This window comes from Notechis scutatus, chromosome 1, assembly GCF_049901735.1.
Source record: "Notechis scutatus isolate UNSWTSFEM ecotype Mainland chromosome 1, rNotScu1.2, whole genome shotgun sequence".
Lineage (NCBI taxonomy): Eukaryota > Metazoa > Chordata > Lepidosauria > Squamata > Elapidae > Notechis > Notechis scutatus.
The window spans coordinates 295,149,922-295,167,366 of NC_142009.1; the positions used below are offsets into that span (position 1 = coordinate 295,149,922).

Genomic DNA, 17,445 nt, shown 5'->3' on the forward strand with positions numbered 1-17,445 from the left:
ACTGTGCATTATAATTTTCTTTCACTTTGCAAATTTAGTGCTGAATGCTTATTGTTTTCCTGAAATTTGTGCAACATCATGGGTATCATAGTCTGGCTTTTTCAATGAATCCCTTGCAAATTTCCCATGAATCCAAGTAGGAAGTAACACTGGAGTTTAGGTTTCCGAAGAAACTGAAAGATTTATCAATGAGAAAAGGAGACTGAGCAGCAAGAATAGGTCATGCATATGAAGCAGGCATATGAGGCAGCTGCTTTACATGAGCTTTGTGGGAAGTAAACCTACTTGACCTCCAAAGGAAAAAAAAACATCAAAGGATTCTCAGAAGCAGGTTCTTTTAATTCCAATAACTAATCCTTATGGACTGATTACACGCCTCTGTTAATAACCATTTTGGTATCAGCCTGTGGGGTTATATGTGATGCCAGAACTATGTAGCAAATTGGAACTCCAGAGGCAGATAAAAGAAACCAGAAGGAGCCAGAAAATTTATAACAAACTTTATAAGAATACAAAGAAGTATGATGGGAACTGACCTTGGTATAAAAATAGTTTGTCAAATGATAAAGATACATTGAGGCAAAATGAGAGAAGGATGTTAATAAGCATCCCAGAATTCATATCTGTGGTATGTATTGTAACATATGCAACAATCATTAATGTGGAATCAGTCCCTGTACTTCCCTTTAACTGGTAGGGAACCATTCCCTTGTTCATAACGAAAGTCCAGAGAAATGGTACTGATGTTCATCTCTGAACATTATTACCAAAGATTTGAGCCATAGAAGAATAAGAATCCAGAGGATCTCAACTCGGAGAATCCCTGGATTGTTCACTGGATTGCTTTTAATTCAGTGTGGGTTGTCAGTTCCCATATATTATGCTGAACCCATAGCTGCATGTTTCATCTGAATGATGCAACCTTGTCAGCCTATCATCTTTAGAACTGTAGTGTCAGGAGTGCCGGTATCAAAATATTGTGGCTTCTGCTGTACAGTTCACAGAGATAACCTGAGAGTCATTGGTCCTGATAGTTTCAATTAGAAGTTCACTTCCTTCATTTGAAGTTCAGTTGAGAGTAAGGTTTCTTTCTGTTTTGGCACTTCGTTGGGCCCAAGAAGGAATAAACTATACAGAACATCCTAAGACAAGCAAATTAATCTTTTTGAAGGTTAGGAAAGGACAGTAGGATTAGTTTGGCAAAGCCACTACAAGACGTCACATCACTACTAAAACAAAGACAGTTAGGTAAAAATGGAGAACATCTAAGGCATATTGAGACTGAAGGCATTTGCTAAGAAATTAGGGGGTCCAGTTCTCCTCAGGGTTTATTTCTAAAGAAGCATCTACACATAGGAAAATCAATTTGTGCTTGTCTGGCAATAGCTTTGAAAATCAATTTTGCTCTTTTTGTCCAAACAGCAAGTAGAGCAAGTGACCATCAACAGGTAGTAATTTGAAATGACAAGCACATTTACAAAATAACACTTAGATAAGGTGGAAAAATCTTTATGTTCAATGCCTCGCATCAATATTTCTATAAACCCTGAAGAGAACTGGACCTCCTTATTTCTTAGCAAATGCCTTCAGTCTCAATATTTCTCCAATCTTTCTATAACTTGTTTTTATCTTCCTATTACAGAGACAACTGAAAATAAAATGAAGTATTAATATTCTGTTATCCTTAACAGAAAACATGGAAAATTTGCAGTAGTAGCTGACAAGGACCTGAGAATTGTGTGGGTATATCAGCTGGGAACATATGCAATTGAGGTGTATGTGTTACTCCAAACTTCTCACCTATAGAAAGCTCCCAATGGGCTTTAGCAGAAGTGCGCAAGCCATAAGTGTAATATGCAGAAATGATGATGAAGAATAAAAACTCATGAGCATTTTTTTAAAAATGGAAAAGTCTTGGGGTGCAGCTAAGTAATGCTTTAGGGGTAAAACAAAAGATAAAGAAGCATGCCCATAATTTACAGTGACAGCAACAGACAGTTACTTATAACTTGCCTAGCAGCTGTAATGTTAAAGATGATCCAAGAAAGATATCTTTCAAAGTAACTGTGATTATACATCAAATATAACATCAGAGTGCCTATGTCCAGGTTCAAAACAATTCTTTAAAAGTTTGTGTCAATATGAAGCAGAATAAAAAAAGAGAATATAGCAAAAATTCCTTCACAAAGTTATGAACAAAATAACAGAGTTGGAATGGACACTGGAGATCTTCTACTCCAACCCCCTGGCTCAAGCTAGAGATTCTATGCAATTTCAGACAAATGATTTTTCAAACTCTTCTTCAATGGAGCAGTGAAGGCAGAAGTTCCAGTGATTAATTGTTCAAACTGTCAGGAAATTTCTCCTTATTTCTAGGTTGCTTTTCTCCTCGATTAATTTCCATCCATTTCTTCTTGTCCTGCTTTCAGGTGCCTTGTAGAATAGATTGACTCCCCCTTCTTTGTGGCTGCCCCTCAAATACTGGAACGCTGTTATCATGTACCCCTAGTCCTTTTTTCATTAGACAGACATATCCAATTCCTGTAACCATTCTTCACAGCTTCAGTTCCCTAATCATCTTTTTTTATATTGTGGCAACCAAAAGTTATCAAGACATTTTAAAGTGGTACTAAAACTTCACATTATCATGATTATATCCCTCTGTTAATGTAGCTTAGGACTGCATTGGCTCGCACTGCTGGCTCATATTTAAGTGGTTGTCCACTAGGACTCCTAGTTACTTGTACTGAGCCAGACACTTGTGGCTCCATACTTGTGTACTTTTTGCCCAAGTTTAAAACCTTACTTTTCGCACCACTGAATTTCATTTTGTTAGATAGGGCCCAGCGTTCTGTCAAGATCCTTTTGTATCTTGAGCTTATGGAGTGTTGCCTATTCCTGCCAACTTGGTGTTTCTGCAAATTTGATGTGTTCCCTTTCTATTCCCTCACTGAAGTTTATGAAGATATTGAAGAGCATTGGGCCCAAGATAGAATCTTGCGATACCCCACTGCATACTTCCCTCCATGTCAAATCACTTCCATTAAGGAACAATGAGTGTGGTTGGTCAGCCTGATACTAATCCATCTGATGGAGATGCTATCTAACCCACATTTTTTATCTTATCAAGTAGTAGGTTGTGGTCTACTTTATCAAATGCCTTACTGAAGACCAAGTAAATTATGTCAACAGCATTTTGCTGGTCCACTAATGTAGTCGCTATGTCAAACAATGAAATAAAATTTGTCTGGTATGATCTGTTGTACTCAAACACATGCTAGCTTTTGGTTATAACTTTGCTTGCCTCTAGGGGTTTGCAGATTAATTGCTTGATTATTTTTTCCAGGATCTTGCCAGGTATTGATGTCTGGCTGTTAGTCTGTAGTTCCTGGATCCATTTTTTTTTCCTTTTCCGGAGGTAGAAATCATGTCAGCTCTTTTCCAGTCCTCTAATAGCTCCCCAGTGCTGCAGGATCTTTGAAAGAGATGGTTCAGTGATTCTGAGATCATGTCTGCTACTTCTTTCAGAAACCTGAGATGTAATCCAACCGTGGGATGCATCCATCCAGCACATGGTGATTGCAACTCATCTGGAGTGGACAGGTGTTCTCTTACCATTTTCTTGCCTATTTTGACTTGCATTCTCCAATCTGTCTTTTACAGTACTGGTTTTTATAAGTTGAGCTATTTTTTCCTTTTGTGTGAAGATAAATGCAAAGAATAAATTAAATATTTCCACTTCCTCCCTGGCACTTCCTTGCCATCTTTAATAGACCAATTGTTTCATTCTTTCTTGTTTTTTAAATATTGAAAGAAACATTTAAATTATCTTTGACATTTGTTGCAAGGTCATTGCAAGTTAATAATGTAATTTGTTGTATTATTTTTACTACAGATAGTCCTTGACTTCTGAGCGCAATTAGGCCCAAAATTTCTGTTGCTAAGTAAAACATTTGTTAAGTGATTTTTGCCTCATTTTACAACTTTTCTTGCCATAGTTGTTAAGTGAATCACTGCAGTTGTTAAGTTAGTAACATTAATTGTTAAGTGAATCAGGTTCCCCCATTGACTCTACTTGTCAAAATATTGCAAGAGGCGATGACATGATCCTGGGACACTGCAATTGTTATAAATACAAGTCAATTGCCAAGCATCTGAATTTTGATCAGATCGCCACAACGGTTGTACGTGTAAAAATGGTCATAAGTCATGTTTTTCAGTGACATTGTAACTTTGAATGGTCATTAAGTGAACTGTTGTAAGTCGAGGATTACCTTTTTCCTAATTTTACTATTTACTACCACTACTATTACGGTATTATTATTCTAAATAATGAAATGCAAGAAATGGCTGCATCTTAGATTCAAGATTTTATGAATTAAATTTATTATTTATTGGATCCATTTCAATCTGTCTTCTCTGCATTGTAGTAATAAACCTGCCAATAATTCTATTTTTTTAAAAATGTCTAATATAAGTGTATCATTATAAATTAAACATGTGCACACATGTACTTTACTCATTGTTCGGGAAGACAAAAAGATGAGCAATATCTATTTTGTCTTATACAAGAGTCTGAATAGCAAGTAACAGCAAGATTATAGACACACTTGTTTCTGCAAGAACGCAAGAACCTCTGTCTTGAAGGGAAAATGTAATTTACTATTGCCAAACTCCAAAATGGATGTCCAAATAAAGTTTTTCATACCCCAATTGGTATAATTACTTAGGTCAACAACTTCAGTTTCCCAAAGGCAATATATATAATTGCTAGGAATATTAAAAACTAAGCATACTCATCGTTTTCAAGTATAAACAGTTTATTTAATTGACCTTTAAAGTATGGATGACTTCACCAATGTACTTCCATATTAAGTGATCTTGTGTGGATGTGCTTTTGTACATATTATTTCGTTTATCACAGGTAACTGGCAAGACACAATCTGGTGTAATGATTAAGGCACAAGCTAGAAACCAGAAGACCATGAATTCTAGTCTTACCTTAGACACAACACCAGTCATATGACCTTGGGCCAGTCCCTTTGTCTCAGCCCTAGAAAGCAGTCAATGGCAAACCACTTCCAACATCTTGTCAAGAAAATTTGAGGGACTACTCCAGCAGTGACCATTAGGATCAGCAGTAACCTGAAGGTATGCATGCATGCATGTGTGCACTCATGCATACACACACAATTGGCAATAACACCACCTTTTAGAAATTGATTCACAGTTTATAAAACGGTGATCACAATTTTGTAAAACCATGATCTGGATGACTGAGAATCTCCATAGATAGTTTGTTAAACTATTTTAATATTCAACATTTATTATCTTTTAACAAAATGAAGAAAAACCTTAGTTAAAAGTAATTCATGAGAATAAAACTTACTGTTTCAAATGCTGTTATTCGCTCCTGTATTGAAAGAAAACAATGAGAAAGTATAGTAAGATCATGATCAAAATCATTCAAAGACATAAAAGTAGTACATCACTCAAATCTTAGTACACGATATGCCCACATAGCATTGCTGTTTTTATGATTAAACAGTGCTACTGCATTTATATTTGTTTTATTTTATTAATCATAGTATTAATTATAATACTAAATATTAACTATAGTATTTGAATACAGTATTGTACAATGAGAATAATCCAGTCCTTCTTTCAGAGCAACAATGGAATAGAAATAAAAAATGTTTTACTTAGTGGAAATTATTAGTTTCATTAACTGTATATTAAAGTATTTCTATTCATCGTTTTAAAATTAATTATCACTTCTGTGAATGTGAAACACACATTTTAAACCCATTTTCTATTCAGAATTATGTTTTCTTTGTTGCCTATACAACCTTCTGCTACAGGACCATAATCCCTTATTTAGAGAATAAGCTTAGGTCATTCTACTCAAGCAAAAAAAGGAGACGCCACCAGCCCAATCATTTTTATTCATGAAAGCAGTATATTGAATAATTATTTATATGATCATAATAGCAAATATGTCCAAAGATAAAAAAGCAGTATTTCTGCAAGAGAAATTGGTGTGAATTGTTGAAATACAAAGATAACCCAATTTGGAGGACTTTAGGATGACATGATGGATATTGAAGGAAAAGATGTATAGTTAATGGCTATGCAAAATATATGTCTTAATTTTGGACTGATGATTTCTTTAGGCAGAACAGGTGATATTTATCTACATATTTTACATTCTAGCTTTTATCATGAGATAGGAGAGATTGCTAAGTTATTTTCCCAAGCTTGTATATTATTTATATAGCTGAAAAAATCAGTGCAGTTACTATTAAGCTCAGTCAGGAATGCATAGATTAGGATGCTATAATGCTTTGATCTCATTCCAGGTCCTGTTGATGTTCAAGGTATGTAAAGTAGGAATTAAAGACATAGAGTTTCTAAATATTCTTGGGGGTTTGTTTGTATTTTTTTGTTTGGAGGAAAATCTAATTTCTTATTCAGTACCCAAAATTTCTCTTTAGGGAAACACCCATATTTCTTTGGTTAGAAAAAGGTAACGCCAGCAAGCCATGAACAAGTTGTTTAATACTGAATCTTTTCATGCAACTATATTATTGAAGGAATAGTTCTAAAAGTTCCAATTACTACATAATGAAACCTCAGTAAGACAAATTGTGTTTTTTTTTAAATAAAGTTTTATTTGGGTTTTCACACATACAAAATACAAGTAAAACATCTTTTTTGAAAATAGCATGGTCCTGGGTTGAACTTCTTTATACAGACACAAAACTCAATTTCATGCTCCTTTTTGTATTCTATTCCATATCTTATACTATTTTACATTTTCTATATAGTTTTTCCCCTCTTTTAATTTTCTCAATTTTATTTTAATTATCTCATCTCAATTCAAATCATTATATTTATACTTTTGTCTGTTCTGTTTCAATTTCATATTATCTTTTCTCATTAAACAAATTTTCTCCTGTAGTTACTAACTGGAGTATAACACCTTTATATCTTTTAATTACATCCATTCAACTCTTATTTAAACTTCAATACATACCTTAAGTTTATGACCTTCAATATAATACATAATACATAACTTCCAATTGAATTCTGCTTGGTACATTCTTATAATACACACTATATTCTTTTTTTAAAAAAAGATTGTAAATATATGTAATTATAAGTCATCATTCCATTCCAGTTCACTTCTATCATTAATAATCATTAAAATCTTAAGATCTTTAACACTTCTTTTCAATTAAATATCATACTTCCTTAAAAACACATATAATCTCCATAATTAATTTTTCCTTATTTCTCTTCACATGTTTTATAAATCATTACTTATACCTTTTGTTACATTTATTTATTGACAAGCATTCCACTGAATTACGATAGCTATTTTATCAGACATTTTAATCATACATTGTTTCATATTTTCTAAAATTATTTCTGTTTCTCATATAACTATACTATCTTATGTCCCTTTGCAGAATCCCTTTTCCATTAAGTTTTCACCCATTATCTCTAAATAGGCCCTGTTTCTCTATATTTTGCTTCTGTCCTTTATAACTTCTTTTCCTTTCTTTCTTTCCTCTCATCTTCTCCCTCCCCTTTTTACCCCCTTGTCTCTCTAGTTCTAATTCTCTCTTCTGCATTTCCCTCTTCTGTTGCTTTCTGATTTTATACTTATTTTTACTGTATTTTTTTGGGGGGAGAGTTGTTTTTCCCAATCTTAAACTTTCCATTCTCTTTCCCCCTTTCCTTTTTTTCCCCCATCTAAGATTACTTGTTCATTAAAGATGGCTTCTTCTTTGTCGCAATCTTCTTGTTCTGCAGGCGTTTCTTGTTGTTTCTCATAATTCCAAATCTCCATTTCTAAAAACTGAAATACGAAGCCAAAAGAACCTCTCCCTTCTTCTGCATCTTCTTTGTACTTTTTAAGTTCCATTTTCAGTTCTTCTAAAAGTGGAGCCATTTTAAACAGTTTTAAACAACCACCCGATTGATTTTAGTCATTCAAAACAATAACCAAGAATCCAGAAATCATCAAGTAATCCAGATAGTCCCGAGTTATATCTTCTTATTTCTTTTTCGACTTTCTCTTCCTGGGGTTTTTGTTGCGATATTTCAGTTAGAATGTATCTTTTGGAAGTCTTGTTGAGATTTTGCTGTAAGTTCTTTTTTTAATTCCAGGCAGTCTCCTCCCTTCCAGATCCTGCCCTTTTATTCTTTTTCTCTCCTTTCCTGTTTTCAAAAGCTTTTAATTATCCAGAAATCTTTATTATCCCTTTGACTTTTTATTTTCAGCATTAAATGCCTATTGATGTCAAAGTTAATTTTTTTCCCAATTTCTTGCTTAAGTCTCTTAGCTGTCAGTATAGGAAAAGGAGAAAACCAATTCTTTTTCCTTTTCTCTCTCCTTCGCAGCTTAAAAATCTTCTTAGGGAACAATGTTATTGTTTTTTAACAGTTTCAATTCCAGGGTACCTTATTTGTTGCTTTTGCTGTTTGACCCGGTCAACCAAAACTTTCTCTTCTTATCTTCCTCCTGCACATTCTTTTCCGGTCGAGTTCTTCTTTGTGGTGGCCATTTCTGACCACTGTTGCAACCGCCTTCGGGAAAGGGAGTAATGGCCAGCTGGGGAGGAGAGATGCAGTTCTCCTCAACCCTGCTGGCAGTCTGCCCCCTCTTCACCACCTCTATGGGGTGGCTTAGCCCCGAAACCAGCCAGCTCGGGGCGCTCCAGCGGCGAGCACAGATCGAAGCCTCACAGAGACGAGGCTTCGGTCTGTCGCTGAAGAAGCTCAAACCAGAAGTCCAGACAAATTGTTTTTAACAAATGAAAAATGGAACAAATTAGCAGATTGGGAAAGTAAAAATGTCAGTTGCCAGTTGCCACTATATTGTACCCTATGTGAATTCTTTTAATATTTAATGCTTCACAGCATTACATCAACCAAATATTTGACCATATTCATTTTACAAATATGACACGCAGCTCAGTTGATATAAATGCTGTTCAGAAACTAGTGGGATTAATATGCATAAGTGACTTGCAATCTATAATAAGGTAAGGCACAGCACCTTTCTGCTTCTAGTTTAACCAGCCATTTTGTTTCATAAAAAAATAACAGTGGACATGGAAGTACAAAACCTTTAGCTGATGAAATATAGCCATTCACAAGCCCTTATAATTACCTAAAAGTATTTTTTTAAATAATCAACATCCCCTTTCAACAATATTGGAGTAATCTGTGGATTTTTGTCTATTCAAGAGGCTCCAGTTATAGTACACAGAATGGCAAACCTTAACCATTGATATAACCATTGATAAACCTTAACCATTGATATAGATCTTTAAATGGAGATTCATGCCATTCATGTCATTCATTCATTCATATCTACACTTTTTCCCATTTTTATTTTTAACTGACATGCAACGTTCCATGAATGTTGACTATACTCAAGCATTATGCAGTGAAACTGTTATAAAAGTGGAATGCTTTGTTACTACTCACAACAAAGCAATAGTTGGTGTAGATTGTGGACCTTGTGGAGATGGCTAAATTAACCTTTTTGGATAGAGAAAAAAAAACATTATCTACATTCATGGTTAACTGGAAACCCCATTATGGACCTTTTGCATAAAACAGAAAAAAATGTAGTTATCATTTGTGGTTTTGATAACAATAGCAATAGCACTTAGACTTATATACTGCTTCACAGTGCATTACAGCCGTCTCTAAGCATTTTACAGAATCAGCCTATTGCACCCAACAATCTGGATCCTCATTTTACCGACCTAGAAAGGATGGAAAGCTGAGTCAACCTTGAGCCTATCAGGATTGAACTCCTGGCAATGGGCAGTGGGTTAGCCTGCAATACTGGATTCTAACCACTGCACCACTCTTGATGATTAGAAAAAAACTGGACAATAGAAAAATAAGCTTTCTTTTGTAATCATAATATAGGATTACTATGTAATTGTACTTTTATTTTCTGCAAAGAGTTTGGAAGCTTCTTCCTATTTATTTGTATTTCTTTTGTGCTTTTGCTTTTTGCTTTCTTCTGCTTTTTATTCTACCTTAACTTTTTATTCGTTCAAGTTAATTTTCATGATTTTTGTAACTTTCAATAAAAATTTATATTAAAAAGCATGTTCAAGCATTATTGGGCTATTTCAGCCTTTTCCCCACTACTTCCTTAACTTGAATCCCTCCTTGCAGTGGTATATGATCTTGATTAGTGAATAAAAGAATCAGGACATAATAAGAACTGGTTAAATGAATAAGGTGTCAGCATTCCAGTATTCCATGTCCATTAAGCTGGACACAAGGTTTGGACAATGCTTAGGAAAAACTATACAACTTTAGAGTGTATGAATGAACATGGATGCCAGTAGATTCATATGTAAACTTTAAACATTTTATGATCCACATGTGTCTTACCCACCTACACAAGTCCATGGAGGAGCTCAACAGCATTTCTTTACAATAACACATTAATAAATAAACCTATAAAACTGTCCTACATTAACCAAAATAAGAAGATATACTACATTAGTACAAAGATGTATTGTATGTTTTAAAAGTTTGCTCAGTTTCTCAATCATGAAGCCATAACAATATCAGCTACTTTAATACGTCTACTGACTTTACCTCCCATCATAATTATCCAATTGTGAGGTTCCTAATAAGAGTGTTAGCCTTAAAATTATTGTATACATTCAAAATTATTAAATAACATAATGCTGTTAGGTCTGTATCATTCAGTATTAAATTGAGGTAAAACTTCTCTAGGGGCTTCCATATATCTAATGTCTCCACAAAGAATAGACTAACAGAGATAATGCTGGATTATATTCTGTCAAGTGCTATTTTCTGGATTCTGAAAAATTATTTTCCAAAATATAATGTATATCTGCAACATACCATTGCAATCTGAATACAGGTAGTCCTCAACTTAACAACCACTCATTTAGTGACCTTTCGAAGTTACAACTATACTGAAAAAAGTGTCTTATGACCGTTTTTTAACTTATGACTGTTGCTAGATCTCCATGGTCACACGATTAAAGTTCAGATGCTTGGCAACTGACTCAGATTTATGACTGCTGCAGTGTCCTGGGCAGTGGTGGCATTCTACCCGTTCGGCGGAATCGGTAGCTTCAAGGATCATCTGTGAGTGAATCGGTTTGCTCTGACAATCAGCTGCTGGGCCCACCCACCTGTTCCGGCTCTATTCTTACCTTTATTTCCTGCTGTTCAACCTCAGCTGCTTCGCGTGGCACAGCCGATTGCCGGGCGTCAGCTGTTTTACACGCAGGGCTTGCAGCACAAGGTAAGTTGCAAACATTGCACGCGTGCAAAGCACACGCTCACACCGAACTGGTAGGATTTCTTTTGGAAACCCACCACGGGTCATGTGATCCCCTTTTGCGAACTTCTGATAAGCAAACTCAATGGGGAAGCCAGATTCACTTTAAGTTACTAACTTAACAACTGTAGTAATTCACCTAGCAACTGTGGCAAGAAAGGTTATAAAATGGGGCAAAATTCACTTAACAACTGTCTCACTTAGCAACAGAAATTGTGGACTCAACTGTAGTCATAAGTAGCAATAGACAGTAGTAGACAGTCCTCAATATGAGTGTACATATGTGCCTGTGTTCACGTTTTCAATATATGTGCAATAACATAATTTTCATTTCACACACCCACACAACACACACAGAGACACTGCAACAGAAGTTAGAGGAGCTGTTTTAGTTGAAAAGTATTTCATGAGAAGTGGAAGAAACTATCATGCTTTTTGGATTATAAGACGCACCTAGCCTTTTAGGAAGTAAAACAAGAAAAAAAAAATCTGCCTCCGCCTCCCAGCAATTTGTCTTCTTGCAGCAAACAGTAAACAGCTTCAGCACTAGTCAGCTTCAGCACAGCCTGATTTAACACAAGCATCTGATTGTCGGTTGGATCTGCTGTCAGCTCTGAGATTCAACTGCCAAGAACGTTATAGGAATGAAAGGGGGGGTGGAGGAGTTGGAAAGTTCAAGGTTATTTCGTATGTTGCATTAAGAAATTCCAGCTGCAGGTAATTGGTTCTCATGATTAATGAAGCGTAAGAAGTGGGAGGAGAGAAGGTGGATTTTGTGAAACGCGCTGAAAATGACTTTCAGTTTTGGAAATTTCCATAGACGTACCAGAGCTGTTCCTAATAAATCAATTGGAGATTATGCTTGTCTCAGAGTGATTGATTACCATGGACAATTTCTGGATGCCTAACATCTGCCTCCTGCCGATCAGCTGTTTCAGGCTGCAGGGATCACCAGCGCCTATTGCTGCCTTTGCGTACCCCATTTTCAGCCTCCGCATCCCGTTTTTGGCCTCCACGCGTCCCATTTTCAGCCTCTGCATGCCCCATTTTTGGCACGTTCCAGGCAACGGGGGTCAGAATGGGTTGGAAACTCGGGGTACGGAGGCCAAAACTGGAATGCAGAGGCTGAAAATGGGACGTGCAGAGCCAGTAATAGGTGATGGTGATCCCTGCAGCCTGAAACAGCTGATTGGCAGGAGGCAGATCCACCGACAATCAGCTGTTTGTGCTAAATCAGACTGTGCTGAAGCTGACCAGGCTGTTTGTTGTTTGCTGCAAGGAGGCAAATTGCTGGGAGGCAGCGGCCGAAGGGTGGGGGCCGAAGGATGGATGGAGCTTTGGCAACATTCGCTGTACAAGATGCACAGACATTTCCACTCACTTTTTTTTTGGGGGGGGGGGAGTGCATCTTATACACTGAAAAATATGGTAATTGGACATAATCAATTCCTCTGCCCACTAACCCCACTCATTTCTGAATGAAACTTTCAGCAAATGCAAACATTCTAACTAACTGGACAACAACAAAAAATCTATTTGAAGAATTCCAGAACTTGAAAGGATCTTTTAGGCTTCCACAATACAGAAGTTGGAATTAAAACCCCCAACTAAATCCTGTCCAGCCTCTGCTTGAACACATCTAGCAAATGAGAGCCAACCAACTTCCTTAGTAACTAGTTTCTTTGTCAACTAGTTTGTCATTCCTTAAAGCCACATAATTTAAGAAAGCAATCTAGAATATTCCATATGCTACAATGTACTATACAGCAAATGACCTTCTTCTCTGTGACATTCTACATTACTTTGCTACCAAGTTATCTCTCCTTGTTTTTTTCAAAGCAGATCTAGTTTCTTCAATTGTTCCTTATAGGGATGTAGTTTTCTACACCCTCTATAGATTCTTCTAGGCTTATACCACTTTCCAAATGGAAAGTACATTATTGGTAAGAAGAAGATTCAAAATAATGCGAAATATTTACTATAAGTTGTAATTTGTTTAAATGATGCAGAGCAATGCCTTCTTGGAAGATTCTCTTGCAACGTCATAAGCCGAATCAACAGGCTAAAAAATTAACAGAAAGTCTGAGTTGAATTTGATTGAAGTCCATTTGCTTGGACTTAATTGTAATGTTGAGGAAGAAAAAACATTTGTTCTTATACTAATTATGCCATACCAACTATATTTCTAAATGAAGGAAAATATGATTTTTTTTCTCTTCCTCTCCCTCAAAATTTTATCTTGGTTGACAATAATATATCCAAAGGAAAAGTGGCTTTTTAAAACAATCAGTTGGTCATCCCAAGTAATCCATGTCACTCTTTTCCTGAAAAATATAAGCAGGCAAAAATTGTGAGACCTAGAAGAGAATTCAAGCACCCTCTACAGGCCTCTTTCTGTGCTATCAGAGAAAACTTCAATGCCATTTGACAGGAATGTGTTGCTTTTCTAAAAAAATATTTTTAATAAAAGCATAACTCTATCTAGGTTTCATTCACATCTAGAATATTAATGATAGTTCATACAGAACTGTTAAAAGGCACCCCTAAAGGGATTGTTTAAACTTTAGGGAGACAATTTTCTTGAGAATTTGAAGTGATAGAAAAATACATAGTGTTTCTTTTCTTAATCACTCTTTGTAGTTAAAAAATAATCTTGTAGGTAAAAAGTGATTTATAAAATGTATCATGTATAACTTGATTTCCTTATATGAATATGTTTTGATATACAGTATAAAAATGAAAAGCACTTTTTTTCAGTTAATGATTACAAATTTATTGATTGAATTTAATTGTTTGTTTTCTTCTTGTTTCCACCCAATCACCTGTTAATTTCTTGGAAGAAACATTTCCACAAATTGATCAACTACTTTTTCATTTTATCCTTTCAAAAAACATAGAAATATTTTGTAATCCATTTTTAACATTGTTCAGGAGGAAAAAAAGGAACTTAAACAAATCATTTTCCCTGTGCATTTATTTGTTTACTGTTGCTTATATGCAACTTCAATCATCATAATTAGAAAATCATAGAGAGTAAGAATATATAAAAACAGTTTAAAACAATCATACATTAATTTTTTCCTAGGTTTTCCTTTCACAATACTAGCAACAAAGAGCACAGTATTCAATATAAGACATTACTTGAGTCATATTTTCCCAGTGTGGTGCCATTCATTTGTGTGGGAACTGCATTTCCCAGACAGCACAGACTCTAGTTGGAAATCCCAGACATCACAGATTTTAGCTGGAAATCCTGGACAGTGCCAAGCCCAATATAACATCTTGAGGTCACTTAACCGAGTAAGGCTACTCAAAACTGTCAACAAGTGGCCCCAAAACACAATTGGTGAAAATGTGATATGGCCTTTTCATATATACCTGAAAAAGGAGACTCTTAAGTAGTCTTTATATAAAATATGGATTTTCAGCAAAAAAATAGTTAAAATTGTCCCTCTCTGGGCATGATTATAAATCTTATGAGCTCCCCCCTTGGCTTTGTGATTCATTTGCACCAAACTATTTTATTTTTTGGGCACAATGTTCTACTTTTATTCATGGCAATGCTACCCTTATTATCTCAATGAACTGAAATGCCATTGAAAATCTGTTTTTGTTCTATATGGGTGATCACAAACCAAGTAAGTTGTTGCATTTTCACAGGTGTATAAATTATTCTCTGAGAATCCTAGTTGCAGGTTTTATTTTGCTGTAAATTTCAGCTTAAAATTCAGTTGCTCAGTTCTGAGAAAGCAAAGTAATAAAACTTAATGATCACTGAAACTTAAATAAAAAACTGTGTGCTTTAATATGTTCAAGTTCTTTTATTCTCCTGAGATCTTACAGTATAGTAAATTCAGAACTGCTCTCCTAATTGGCTGAATAACTCTACTTACCCTTTGGTGGCATGGCGAACACTAGCATTATAGGGCAAAACCCATTTTATCTTGCCTACAGTCAGTGAAAGTAGAGATTAAAAGACTCATTATTCACTCAACTTAGAGAATGTAAGATTGTTCTTTTCACAGAATACCTTTTCCTAACTTGTATAGTTCGTGGGTTTCAAATTATAATTAATGGACATTTATCTTCAAAAGTCTCTAGGCTTGAGCTGAAATTTTTTTTCTCCTTTGCACTTGGTTCAAATTTACTTTTTTTTTTCTTGGCAGTGAGGACAAAATGTTCCGACTAGACTCCAACTGCAGTGAATCCTCTTCACTAAACAGTGGAATTGCACAAAGGGCACTGACAACATTTGGCTATATCTATCCTAAATATTGTTTTTTTTTTTATTCTTTAAAAACAAAAAATACAAAAATCTCATTTCCATTAACAGTTATTGTGTCATTGTATATACATGTTTCTTATTTTGTGACTATACATTATTTTTATCCTTATCCTTCACCCATTCGTACCACCTCTCCCATGCCGCATAGTATTCTCAATCGTCTTTGCCTTTCAGTTCCATAGTGAATTTATCTAGTTCAGCACAGTCCATTATTTTTTGAATCAAAACTTCATCTGGTGGTATTTTATCATTCTTCCAATTTTGTGCTAACGTGATCCTTGCTGCAGTTAAGATGTGTACAATAAGGTATCTTTTATCTTTACTCAAATTCCCTTTAATCATACCTAATAAAAATGTTTCAGGTTCCAAATTCAATTTATATTTTGTAATCTCAAAAAGCCATCTCTGTATTTTCTTCCAGTATTTTTTGACCTCTATACATTGCCACCACATATGGAAAAACGTTCCTTTCTTTAGTTTGCACTTCCAGCATTCCTGTTTCAAGGTTGGATATATTTTCGCCAGTCGTGCCGACAAAACATTTTATATTGATTTTCTTTGAATGCCGTCAACAAAGTCAGCTTCCAGTTCTTGGTCCAAGTCTTTTCCCACTCATCCAAATTTATATTATGACCCACATTTCTCGCCCAGGCAATCATTGGTCCCTTAACTATTTCCTCCTCTAGTTCTACCTCCAGTAAATAATTATATGTTCATGTTATAAATTTTATATCCTTGCCTGTCAAGATTTGGTCCAATTTTTGTAAATCTTTATTTATCCCTAGCTCCTTTACATCTTTCTTAAATTTAGTTTGAATTTGCAAATATACCCACCAGTCTAATATTATCCCTTGTTCTTTTAGTTCATCCAGTGTTTTTAATTCCCCCTGTTCATATACCAATTCTTTAAATCTAATCATTTTTTTTAATAAAAAAATTATTTGGGTTTTCACAAAACATAATACAAGTAAAATTTCTTTTTTTGAGAATAGCATGGTGCCGGGTTATCACTTCTCCATACAGACACAAATTCAATTTCATATTCATCTTTGTGTTCTATTCCATATCTTATTACTATTTTAACATTTTCTCAATAATTTTTCCCTTCCCTTAGTTTTCTCAATCTTACTTTTAATTATCTCATTCCTTTCTAAATTCAATTATATATATATATATATATATATATATATATATATATATATATATATATATATATATATATATATATATATATATATGTGTGTGTGTGTGTGTATGGTGTTCGGCTTGGTTCGGGTATTTTCCCACGCCATTGTAGTTGTTCTTTTAAAGTTGTAGCAACGTTTCAGCAGAATCTCATCTGCCATCATCAGGCTTCTGTATTGTGTCCGTCTGTGAGTCAGACTTTTACAGTGGTTTCAGATTTGAATTTGGGGCAGCCTATTGCTGTGCCAGAATGGTTTTTTCTTCATCCTGATTGGTTGGGAGTCTTGGTCTGTGTTTATTGGTCTCGGAGTTTGCTGTGTTCTGCTTGATTGGTGTCTCTAATATCTTCTGTCTGTTTTTTGGCTCTTTTTGTATCTTGATTGGCTGGCAGCATTGTGTTGCTTTAATGGAGGCCTTTAGTGCAGCTTGGCTTCGGGTAAATGGACGGCTATCATTAGTTAGGAAGCTGGGTTTCATCTGGGTGCCTGGTTGGGATGTGTTTGAGCTGGAGGTATCAGGGGGATCTGTTTGTGCCCAGGTGTTTGCCTGGCTTGTGGTGTGGAGATTTTTTTGTTTGTGAGTGCAGGCTTCCAAATGATTGACAGCCTGGTGGAAT

At 35.2% G+C, this 17,445-nt stretch overlaps 1 protein-coding gene across 7 annotated transcripts in view; it reads right to left on the reverse strand.

The window, feature by feature from the left end:
* The window catches only part of CEP128 (centrosomal protein 128), a 202,878-nt gene that overhangs the window by 31,120 nt on the left and 154,313 nt on the right, over positions 1–17,445 (reverse strand). For all 7 annotated transcript variants that reach the window (XM_087952040.1, XM_026664338.2, XM_087952034.1 and 4 more), the window contains exon 20: positions 5,390–5,413. In XM_087952040.1, the coding sequence (XP_087808166.1) occupies positions 5,390–5,413 (24 nt within the window). The remainder of the gene's footprint in view (positions 1–5,389; positions 5,414–17,445) is intronic.